At 40.2% G+C, this 12597-nt stretch overlaps 1 protein-coding gene across 1 annotated transcript in view; it reads left to right on the top strand.

Annotated features, from left to right (window-relative positions):
• The window catches only part of sytl3 (synaptotagmin-like 3), a 112983-nt gene extending 109177 nt beyond the window's left edge, over positions 1–3806 (top strand). The window contains exons 11-12 of the mRNA XM_072580123.1: positions 1185–1355; positions 3551–3806. Of these exons, the coding sequence (XP_072436224.1) occupies positions 1185–1355; positions 3551–3565 (186 nt within the window). The 3' untranslated portion in view covers positions 3566–3806. The remainder of the gene's footprint in view (positions 1–1184; positions 1356–3550) is intronic.
• The last annotated feature ends 8791 nt before the right edge of the window (positions 3807–12597 follow it).

The raw sequence follows: 12597 nt of genomic DNA, 5'->3' as shown, positions 1-12597 counted from the left end.
GAATTCTTAACGGTCTTCACAGTGTAAATGGTAAGACGATGTTCCCCCTCGTAGGAGAGTCTACGACCAGAGAGCATCATCTCAGCCAATTTAAGACTGGGGTGTAAAGGAATTTCTTCTCTTTGAGGGTTGTGAATTTTTGGAACTCCTTGCCATAGAGTGTTGGAAAGGACAGGGAAGTGGATGTCTAGCATGATAGATCAATCATTATTCTATTGAATGGTGCATCAAGTTTGAGAGGCTGAACCTTCTACTCTTATTTCTATTTCTCTGGTCTTACAGTCTATGTTGTTGATGTCATTGATATATGTCTGGAACTGAAGATCAGTCTCCATTCCACCTATAGAGCCACTGATGATTGTATGCCCAAGGAATACTTGCACTACACTTGATCTCCCCACTCTAGTCACCATCCACTTGCTACTTCCAGGGAACGACTTCCCCAGTCCTTACCTCACCATTGCTCTCCTCCTATTCACCACACTGCTCTTTCTTGTTTGTGGGAACCGTAAGTAGTGATGGACAGGGCATTGTGCTGGAGGAAGACAGTGAGGAGTGAGGCTGACTTATATTGTGATCACGGGATTTGAATTGAAATGATCTAAAACATTTAAAAATAAACCCTTTTATTGGTCCTATTCTTTGATGCAAGCAATTACCTGTACATTGCTAACATAATGTCATAGATACTGCAATTAGGTAGGAATAATTTCTGGGTAATTAAGGTGGCTGTAAACACAACCTTTTTAAAATGCATTCAGTAAGGTGCCACATAAGAAGTAATACACAAATCTGGAATACATAAGATAGAGGTAGTGTTGAGGTTGGCAGGTTGCATTTAGCAGTATACCCCAAGAATCAGTAGTTGGGCATCAGGAATTAACATTTAGATTGGCATTTAGAAAATATTATAATCTATATTTCATGGATCCAAAACGAATGGCTTCACATTTCCTAACATTAAATTTCATCTGCCATAGCTTTGCCCATTTGTTTAATCTATCAATGATAGATTGTTTAATCTATCATTAACCTATCAATGAAAATGTAATTTTCATTTACATAGATGCATCACTTAGTAAACCACCAAATTCAATGTCACTAGCTATTATAAAGCAAGTTAGCTAAGTTGTTTGCCAAGTTGTTAATTTTTAAAATTTTATATTATATTTTGTATACCATAGTATAATATTGAAAGATCGCAGTTGGACTCAAGGACACTTCAAGTCTCTGTTTGGCACTGTACAATGCTCAATCGGAAAGTATTTCTTGGGGAATTGCTGATTCCTTTTGGAGATTGGAAATTTGAAGAGAATATCACTCAGTCATATAACTGGTACCACCTACAAGATAAGGTAATAACAGTGCTTGATCTTGAATTTAGATTAGATTACTTACAGTGTGGAAACAGGCCCTTTGGCCCAACAAGTCCACACCGACCCGCCGAAGCGTAACCCACCCATTCCCGTACATTTACCCCTTTACCAAATACTACGGGCAATTTAGCATGGCCAATTCACCTGACGTGCACATCTTTGGACTGTGGGAGGAAACCAGGAAATGTGCAAACTCCACACAGTCTGAGTCATACATTTTTGCTCAGTATTATAGATGTAGGTTTTTAAACAGAAAGGTAAAATTTTTTCATGGTTCAATTATGAGATTTATAAGAATGCCACTGTTCGAACTGTATTTTTAAGCTGAAATGACAGGAGTTATATGACCTGTTTTGAAGTTTAGCTGGACGCAAGGCTGGTTGGTTTGGCTTTTAACGATTAAAGATGGCTCAGATTACTTTACTGGGAGGATGACTGCTGCCTTGGCACCATTTGCTAATAGTGGATATACTGAGATTCTTTAAAATCTTGGAAGGGCTCTGATAAAGTCACTTTGCAAACAGTTGTACTTTAAGTTGTCCACATGCTGCTAAGATAAAGGAAAGTTGGGATTTAAAGACGAGTAAAACAGTACAGCATAGTACAGGCCCTTTGGCCCACAATGTTGTGCAAAGCATTTATCTTAATTTAAAATCAACCTAACCTACACACCTCCTCAATTTACTGCTGTCCATGTGCTTGTCCAGCAGTTCTTTAAATGTCCCTACTGTCTCTGACTCTACATCTACTGCTGGCAGCGCATTCCACACATTCACTACTCTGTGTGTAAAGAACCTAACTCTGACATCTCCCTTATACCTTCCTCCAATCACCTTAAAATTATGCCCCCTTGTGACAGCTATTTCTGCCCTGGGGAAAGGTCTCTGACTATCTATTCTATCTATGCCACTCATTATTTTGTACACCTCTTTCAAGCCACCTCTCTTCCTTCTTTTCTCCAGAATGAAAAGCCTGAGCTCACTCAACCTCTCTTCATAAGACAAGTCATCCAATCCAGACAGCATCCTGGTAAATCCCCTCTGCACCCTCTCTAAAGCATCTACATCTTTTCTATAATGAGGCGACCAGAACTGGACACAATATTCCAAGTGTGGTTTAACCAGGGTTTTATAGGGCTCTAGCAAAACCTCATGGCTCTTAAATTCAATCCCCCTGTTACTGAAAGCCAAAACACCATGTGCCTTCTTAACAACCCCATTAAATTGAGTAGGAACTTTGAGGGATCTATGTACATGGATCCCAAGATCCTGCTGTTCCTCCACACTGCCAAGAATCCTGTCTTTAACCCTGAATTCAGCATTCAAATTCGACCTTCCAAACTGAATCACTTTGCATTTATCTGTGTTGAACTCCATCTGCCACTCTCAGCCCAACTCTGCATCCTGTCAATGTCATGTTGTAGCCTGCAACAGCCCTCAACACTATCTACAGGACCACCAACCTTCATGTCATCAATGAACTACTAACCCAACCTTCCAGTTCTTCATCCAAGTTATTTATTAAAACTACACAGAGCAGAGGCCCAACAACAGATCCCTGCGGGACACCACTGGTCAACAACCTCTAGGCAGAATACTTTCCATCCACTACCATTTGCTGTCTTCTTTCAGCCAGCCAATTCTGTATCCAGATAGCCAAGTTTCCCTGTATCCCATATCTCTTAAGTTTCTGAATGAGCCTACCATGGAGAACCTTATTAAATATCTTACTGAAATCTATATACACCTACTTGACCTTTGGTAGGTACTGCTTGACCTTTGTCAACTTGTCTCGTCATGTCCTCAAAGAATTCAATAAGGTTTGTGAGGCATGACCTGCTCCTCACAAAGTCATGCTGACTATCTATAATCAAACTAAGTTTTTCCAAATAGTCTTAAATTCAATCTCTCAAAATCTTTTCCAATACCTTGCTTTCTACTGGTAACTACCGGTAGTTAGTAGTTTTAACTGCATACAAAGCTGACACTATGCACATTACCGTGAAGGTTGACTTTTGAGTTAAGAAGGATCTAAGATACCCCAATTACTCACAGCTAAGGTTAGTCTGCCAACGTTCAGGAGATGCCAAAAATGTCAGTGGTTTGCCATGTAGTACTGCAGTTCTGAAGAAGGATCACTAAACTCAAAGCATTAATTCTGTTTTCTTTCCATAGATACTGCCAGACTAGAAGAATTATGTAGCTTCAGGTAAAAGTAACCATTTCCATGAATAATTGCACCGTGAAAGACATTTCTGGAAATTAAATTTCCAGGCTGCTAAGGGAAAAGATCAGAAGTGAACCGTCAGGAGCAAAGAATCATTTTGGGCTGATTCTAGGAGATTTGAATGTTTACTTAATGTGTATAATGTGTACTTCATAGATCAATTCAATTGTATTTAAAAGTTATGTTTACAGTTTAAAATATGAATTGCCAGCAATAGTGTTATTTAGTCATGTTTTTAGTCTGTTTATTACTGTAAACATCTTCAAATATGAAATCTTGTATTATCCATTCAGCTATTAACTGAAGGATCGAATTTTTGAAAGTTATTAGAAGTCTTTACAGGGATCAGAACATGCATTTAATGTATCCATAGTGTAAAAGGCTTATATAAATGCTTTACAGTGGTTGTAGCACTGTATTATTGCCATGCAAAGATTACTAAATCACAACTCATTCCAAATATGTTGGGGCTAAGATCTGAGATTTCTTGAATCCCACTGTATCAACTCTTTGTCAGGTATATAAGTAGCCACCATAGTCTCTCATTGAGGAGAAAGATAACTGATGGTCTAACATGAGGATCACCACACCTCAGGTAAGGGGAGACTTTGAGAGGAAAGTTTTCTTTGCTAACCTCAGCCAACCTGCTGTTGGCTTCACCGTAGACTGCAAACCAGCAGACTGCAAACCAGCCATCCAAGCTAATCAGTCCTGTCTGTCATGTAATGGGTATGAAATGTGAGAGGTGAATTGAGCAATATCAGTTCTTGTTATGGCTCACTTAGCAGCATTCTCACCTCTGAATCACAAGTTCTGGGTTCAAATCCCACTCCAGAACAGTATCTGAGACTCACACACAAGCATAGTCCTGGGGGAGTGCTGTAGCTGTGGAGGTCTTTTAGATGATATGTTAAACCAAGGCCCCATCTGGAAGGATACAAACAACCATATGCACTATTTTAGACAATGGTACACTGGTACTTCTCTGTATGCAAACATGTTGCCACCTTTCCTGCAACAGTAATAATAATTCAGATATTTCACTGACTGTAAAGCCTTTTGAGACATCTAGTGGTTGGGAGGAGTACTGTATAAATTTAGATCTTTTTCTCTCATGTATTGGAAATGAGTTATGATTAGTAATTAATCTCCTTTTATCAAGTCTGCTATTGTAAAGACCATGTCTTTTTATTTTTCTATATTTTCAATTGTGGTTAAAATGGGGAAAGAATTGTTTTCAAGTCCAGGATTGCTGAAAGATTACTGCAGTTTTTGAAAGCAAGTAACCTGACACACGTTGTATGTGCTACTTACACAACAACTCCTTGACGTGTAATGTGCTGGCGATCTGGAGCCAAGAGTGTACAAATAGAGATTAAGTCAGCAAAAAGTGTCTAATGGTCATGCACAAGTGAGCAGTTATTGATGACAAAGGCTTTCTGCCTGTCAACAACAATGTGATTTATTATCAGCTGAACAGCTTAGCCTATAAAGATAGCAAGGAAACAATAAGATATCCACCAGCTCGGGCTATGTCTGTTCTTTGCAGCAGAATCTACTTCAAGCCTGAATTTAACCAGTTTATTCTTTCTCCAGTTGCTGTAAAGTGTGAAATTTAATTAATGACCTTTTATAAGTATTATCCATTCCCCTGTACCATCCAACAAAGGAAAACTGGAAACAACATTTTAATCAGCACAAGAATCATCTCAACTATCCTCTGAACAGAGATTACTGAATTGCTTTTCCAGTTTTTCTCTCTGCCTAACACTCATTATTTCTTATTTTTGCCTGTATCTCTGTGTGCATGCAAGGGGAAATTTATAAGGGGGTTAGAGTTTTAATGTGTAAAGTTATATGCCAATGGTTCATAATTGTTTATTCTGTGACTTGACTCTTTTTATTTTTAATAAATAGTTATTCTTGGTAAGAATAGAAACTTGGTCCGTGCATTCTATCAGCCTAAACCTAAAGATCAAGCATATTGGGGAAATTTGCATCATTTTTAACATCTTTAACATGGGCGGCACGGTGGCACAGTGGTTAGCACTGCTGCCTCACAGTGCCTGAGACCCGGGTTCAATTCCCGCCTCAGGCGACTGACTGTGTGGAGTTTGCACGTTCTCCCCGTGTCTGCGTGGGTTTCCTCCGGGTGCTCTGGTTTCCTCCCACAGTCCAAAGATGTGCAGGCCAGGTGAATTGGCCATGCTAAATTGCCCATAGTGTTAGGTAAGGGGTAAATGTAGATGTAGGGGTATGGGTGGGTTACGCTTCGGCGGGGCGGTGTGGACTTGTTGGGCCGAAGGGCTTGTTTCCACACTGTAAGTAATCTAATCTAAAAAACTTTTGTGGTCATTTTGGGAATGATGGGGCTTGATTTCCAGTGTGTTACCCAAGTGAGGCATAACATCATATATATTTGGAATGAGCTCAGTAGTTTGGTGTCCTACAGCATAAGCATTCTCCCATATATTGGCAAAGAAGTATGAACAGTCTTGAATCAAACTGCATCAAGTTTCATCGATTGTGTTGAGATTGAGATGTGTGTATTGTTAAAAGAAATTCAATCAATCTCATGTAATTGGCATGTGGTGTCAGCAGCACTTAATTGTACTGTGCCAATCTGCCCTCATTTAGTTTGATTGGGTTTTGATGCTCAATAACACGGCAACAAGTCTTACCACCAAACACCCCCAACCCACCCAGCCCCCCCAACACACACACACACACACACACACACATTAGAAATGGAGTTTGAACATTGCTGAAGTACACTGTATCAATCTCACTGCTGAAAATGTGTTGCTGGAAAAGCTCAGCAGGTCAGGCAGCATCCAAGGAACAGGAGAATCGACGTTTCGGGCATAAGCCCTTCTTCAATCTCACCCCACATATAGAACATAGAACATTACAGCGCAGTACAGGCCCTTCGCCCATTGATGTTGCACCGACCTGTGAAATCAATTTGAAGCCCATCTAATCTACACTATTCCATTCTCGTTCATATGCCTATCCAAATGCCCTTAAAGTTGGCCAGTCTACTACTGGTGCAGGCAGTGCATTCCATGCCCCATTACTCTCTGAGTAAAGGAACTACCTCTGACATCTGTCCTATATCTATCACCCTTCAATTCAAAGCTATATCCCCTCATGTTAGCCATCGCCATCTGAAGAAAAAGGTTCTTATTGTCCAACCTATCTAACCCTCTGATTGCTTTATATGTCTCAATTAAGTCACCTCTAAACCTTCTTCTCTCTAACGAGAACAGCCTCAAGCCTTTCCTCATAAGAGCTTTCCTTCATACCAGGCAACATCCTAGTAAATCTCCTCTGAACCCTTTACAAAGCTTCCACATCCTTCCTATAATGCGGTGACAACACTGAACGCAATATTCCAAATGTGGCCACACCAGAGTTTTGTGCAGCTGCAGAATGATCTTGGTTTCAAAACTCAATCCCTCTACCAATAAAAGCTAACACACCTCATGCCTTCTTAACAACCCTATCAACCTGGGTATGTACCTGGGCACCGAGATCTCTCTGCTCATCTACACCACCAAGAATCTTACCATTAGCCCAATAATCTGCATTCCCATTTCTCCTTTCAAAGTGAATCACCTCACACTTTTGCACATTAAACTCCATTTGCCACCTCTGTTCCATATATTCATTCCTTATATTTAGAATGAAGCATGAGCAATCAATTCTCTGTTTTTGGAATTTCCTGAAAATTTGTTGAATTTACTTGTTTTAATTTTTGTGGTATGCAACAACAATAATTCAAAGGAACCATTGTGTGCAGCCACACATCTCAGAGTGAAAATTTCACAGTATTAACCTTCTTTCCATATATTGTGATTATGGTATGAATTGTGCTGAATTTATTCCAACGTATTGAGAATAAGATATATATAGTGGTGAACCATACACAATTGATTCTTTTCTTGTGTGTCAGGAATGGTGTGAGCAGGATGAATCACTGTGTATCAATTCTCACAATGGCAGAGATCACCATGAAGGCCACACTCTCAGCCTTATCAGTCTCAATGCTCACCTGAGGTGTAATGAACCTCAGGTTAACCTCACTATCAATCATTGCTCTCTAATGAGAGAGTAACCTATATGTTCCTCTAGGACAATGGTGACTTCCACTTGCAGCATTTATCACTCATTCTTAATTACTAGCTTGAATAGTGATACCATATTGGTTGTCCTCCAGTCTTTTGTCACCTCTCCTATGGCCAGAGAAAAATTAACCATTTTGCAAACACCTCTATTTATGCCCTTGCCACACTCAAAAATATGGGATATATTACATCTGGCCCTGGAAATGTATCCACTTTTAAGCATGCCGCACCACTCAGAACCTTCTCTCTGTCTATGCTCTTGGTGTGTCTTATGCCCCATATCTTGACTACTGTTTGGAGGCCTATAGATAACTCTCATTATGCTTTTTTACTTTTCCTGTTCCTCAACTCTAAGCACTCAGATTCCACATTATCTGATCCTACTTCTATTAATTTGATTTAATTGGGGCGGCATGGTGGCACAGTGGTTAGCACTGCTGCCTCAGAGCACCAGTGACCTGGGTTCATATCCCGCCTCAGTCTGTGTGGAATTTGCACATTCTCCCCGTGTCTGTGTGGGTTTCCTCCGGGTGCTCCGGTTTCCTCCCACAGTCCAAAAATGTGCAGGTTAGGTGAATTGGCCATGCTAAATTGCCCGTAGTGTTAGGTGAAAGGGTAAATTGGTCTGGGTGGATTGCTCTTTGGAGGGTTGGTGTGGACTTGTTGGGTCGAAGGGCCTGTTTCCACACTGTAAGTAATCTAATCTAATTTTTTACTAACAAGGCAACCCTATCCCCTCTGCCTGTCTTTTTGATAGGATGCATATCCTTAGATATTTCACTCCCAGTCCTTATCTCCTTGCAACCACGTCTCCATGATGCCCACCACAACTTACCTGCCAATTTTGATCTGCGCCACAAGCTCATTTTACCTTATTTTGTACACTGTGCGCGTTCAGATACAATACCTTCAGTCCTGTGTAGACCTTCTCTCTTCTCATTGTTATCCATTTGTCCAGTGTGTTTGAAGTGTGATTCCTAACCTTTTACAAACACTCTGTCCTGTTTTGTATGCTGAAGACTTAATAACCTCTGTTGAGTTCTCCTGTCTTTTCATTTGTTTCATGCTTTTTATTGTAGTTGAATCCACCCCCACAAATGTTAACCTGCAGTGTTGCTTTCCATTGGTCATTATACTTCTCAGAGTTTAACCCTTTCCTTCCCCCCACTTCCTAGTTTAAAGTACTGTTGACTTTACCCTTTTGCTAGAACACTGGCCCCAGCTTGGTTCAGATAGAAACCATTCCAATGGTACAGATCCCTCCTACTCCAATACTGATGCTAGTGTCCCATGAAAGGAAGCACTCTTTCCTGCATCATTCTTTTAGCGACATGTTTACTTCCCTTATTCTCACGTCCTATGCCAATTTGCACGTGGCTCAGGCATAAATCCTTTTGAGGACCTGTTCTTTAATTTGGTTCCCAGTTCCTGAATAATCCCTAAACAGGTCCTTCTTCCTAGCCTTACCTATGATGTTAGTCCCAACATGGACCACAACAACTGGATCCTGCCCATCCTTCTCAAGCCAGTCAGAGATGTCACACACCATGGCACTGAGCAGGCAATATACTACACGGGATTCTCAATTTTCCTTACAAAGGATAGTACCTACTGGCATTGGAGTGGGTCCAGAGATGGTTGACAAGTGTGATCCCAGGAATGGAGGGCTTATTATGAGGAATAGTATTTGATGAAGTTTAGAAGGATTAGGATGTTCTCATTGAAACAGAGTACTGAGAGGTCTGGATAGACATGGAAAAGATGTCTCCATTCAGAGAGACTAGAACCTAAGGCCACAGCCTCAGAGTGAAGGGATGACCTGTTAGAACTGAGATAATTAGATTAGATTAGATTACTTACAGTGTGGAAACAGGCCCTTCTGCCCAACAAGTCCACACCAACCCGCCGAAGCGCACCCACCCAGACCCATTCCCCTACATTTACCCCTGCACCTAACACTACAGGCAATTTAGCATGGCCAATTCACCTAACCTGCACATCTTTGGACTGTGAGAGGAAACCGGAGCACCTGGAGGAAACCCACGCAGACACAGGGAGAAAGTGCAAACTCCACACAGTCAGAGGTGGAAATTGAACCCAGGTCTCTGGAACTGTGAGGCAGCAGTGCTAACCACTGTGCCACCGTGCCGCCCACCTGCGCCACCCATGAAAGTTCCATTAAATTTGAAAATAATACTGAAATATCCTTCCAATCGAACAATTAGCTTATGCTAATAAATGATCTGTCTCTCCATATGAGTTTATTTACTTAAGTTATGATTTGGAGATGCTGGTTTTGGACTGGGGTGTACAAAGTTCAAAATCACACAAATAGCAAATACCCACAAGCATAAAATGCGAGAAAAAACTTTTTTCATGATTTAGGGACTTTTGAAAATCTTTTATTGAGCTGTTTAGTTTTCTTTAAGTATGATTCAGTATCATTTTCAGTATCATAAAGACTTATTCTTTTACTAATAATGTCATGCTATGGGCTGCTTGTTGACTGATATTCTTTACAATGGTTACTGCTAGAACCAAGATAACTTTTGTACAGTGTTGAGTAAATAAGGTTAAATAGCGATGTGATTGAACTCAAAAAGCAATTACATGCAAAATCCTGTAACTTACCAAACCAGAGTCACTTAAAAACTTCATTAGTATTGCTGGTGATGTAAAGCTAGCCTGTTCGTTCTGTTCTTATATTTCTAAAGACAAGGAATAGAAGCTTGTCAGTGAAAAATGTTGGTACGTTGATCTCCTTTTAATATGAGTGAAAACATATTAGAATAGTTTTGTCCTTTCATAGGATGTAGGCTTCACTGGCTAGACTGGAAGGGCCTAAAAATTCCTGAAGAAGAGCTCGTGCTCAAAACGTCGATTCTCCTGCTCCTTGGATGCTGCCTGACCTGCTGCGCTTTTCCAGCAACACATTTTCAGCTTTCTTCACTGGCTAGACCACTGTTAATTGCTCATTCTTATTTGCCCTCGAGAAAGTGATGGTGAGCTACCTTCTTGATCTGCTACACTCTGTGGGTAGACTCAGTTGGTAAAAAATAATTTGTCAGACAAGGCAAAAGTGAAGGTTGCTTTTCTCTCACTAGTATTGCAATCACAGCTTGCTTAAATTCTTTCAGCAAAACTAACAGTTCCTCGACCACACTTTAGCAGAGAACTTTCTCTTTCTCGTGATGTTTTCCTAGAGCCTGCCCTGTGGAGTTCTGGCTTAAAATTGTGTCTCTGAGTTTTATATGTATCAAACTTAATTTATCAAAATATAGCAGCCATCTTACTGTACCATAAAACAAAATGAATAGTGCTGAAATTGACTAATGAAGCTGTTCCAGTCGTTTTTCCTGTCAGAAGCTCTGAATTCTTACACCTGAAGTTACAAGCATCTCTGGATTTTGGAGTTCTATCCAAGGAAATTAAACAAAGAGTGAAATTTCACAGCTAACCTTGGACAGCCCTTACTATTGGAACTACTTACAGGTGGGGATCAGCTAACATTTTTATTTTACGTTTCATAAAACATAAATCTTAATTTCTTTTGCAAAATTGCAACAGAGTAGGATGTTGCTTTTTAATGTATGTTTTATATTGAGATCTGTCTCTTGATTAAACTTTTTAAAAATATAAAACAAAGGTACTAAGTTATCCTAAAGCAGTGTTTTTGGAGCAAGAAAACTGTGCTATTTTCTCAGTCTGAAGATTGTTAAAATGCATAGATGGCCTTTAGTGGAGTGATGAGCTCTTCCTGGCGGATTTGGGAGATGAGGGAGAATTTTAGTGTTTCTGATGATTATGTCTGCAGGAGGTATGTTTGGTTGCGAATCCTGTCATGGATCAGATTGAGCTGCAGTTAGAGGCAAAAATGAGGAAATTACAGGAGCCGGGGGTGCAATGAATGGCGGTAGGAGTGTCCCTCCCAACCAGGCACAAAGATTAGGAGGCAGGCAGGATTCAGGCAAGTGGTCGACTTCTTTATTCAATCAAAAACCAGTTAATGTAGGGAGAGGGCCAAAGGATCTTCCCTGAATCTGGCCTCGACATGAGAATACAATTATTCCCTTAATCTTTGGATCAGATCAGAAGAGAGATCAATGAAACAATCTGATTTTTACAGAGAAATACAGCATTTTTATACATTTCCTATTACAATAATCCCATACAGCATAATCACTATGTTCTCTCTTATTCTGTACACCCAATCCTGTGAAATATATAATCAATGATGAGTTTGCCTATGGACAGCCCCAGGTTTCCATGACCTCCTGGTGTTTAATAGGCATTGTAATCAGCAGGCCTTGGGATCTTTCTAAGCATCCTGTCCAATAGCATTCCAAAGTTACTGATTATATTCCTTCTCTTCTGTCCCCAACTTGCTCATCTCTAAGGCCTCCTTGAACTTTGTTATTCATTATATTTTCCTCTGTCCCAATTATATATATAAAATATATAAAAGACGATTGGTTTTAACTAACTGCTGTAAGATTTGTGATATCAATTTCTGTTATAAAGTTGGTTGTTAAGTGTAAGGCTGGGTGGATTGGCCATGCTAAATTGCTCATAGTGTCCAGGAGTGTGTTGGTTGGATGGATTAGTCATGGGAAATGTAGAGCTGCAGGGATAGGGTAGGGGACTGGGTCTGGGTGGGATGCTCTTCGGAGGATCAGTGTCGATGTGTTGAGCCTAATGGCCTGTTTCCATACTGCAGACATTCTATGGTCTCTGGTCTTATACCGCTAATTCAACTGTTAACACTTTGCGATTAATAAAGTGCAACCAATCTATTTCATTTAGGGCATCACAGGCATCTGTTTTAGAGATAGAAAAAAGGGTTTCCTGAGACTAATTAACTTTCAAAT

Source organism: Chiloscyllium punctatum, chromosome 11 (genome assembly GCF_047496795.1).
Source record: "Chiloscyllium punctatum isolate Juve2018m chromosome 11, sChiPun1.3, whole genome shotgun sequence".
Lineage (NCBI taxonomy): Eukaryota > Metazoa > Chordata > Chondrichthyes > Orectolobiformes > Hemiscylliidae > Chiloscyllium > Chiloscyllium punctatum.
The sequence above is the reverse complement of the archived record's forward strand: the minus strand, read 5'-3'. Positions and strand labels throughout refer to the sequence as shown.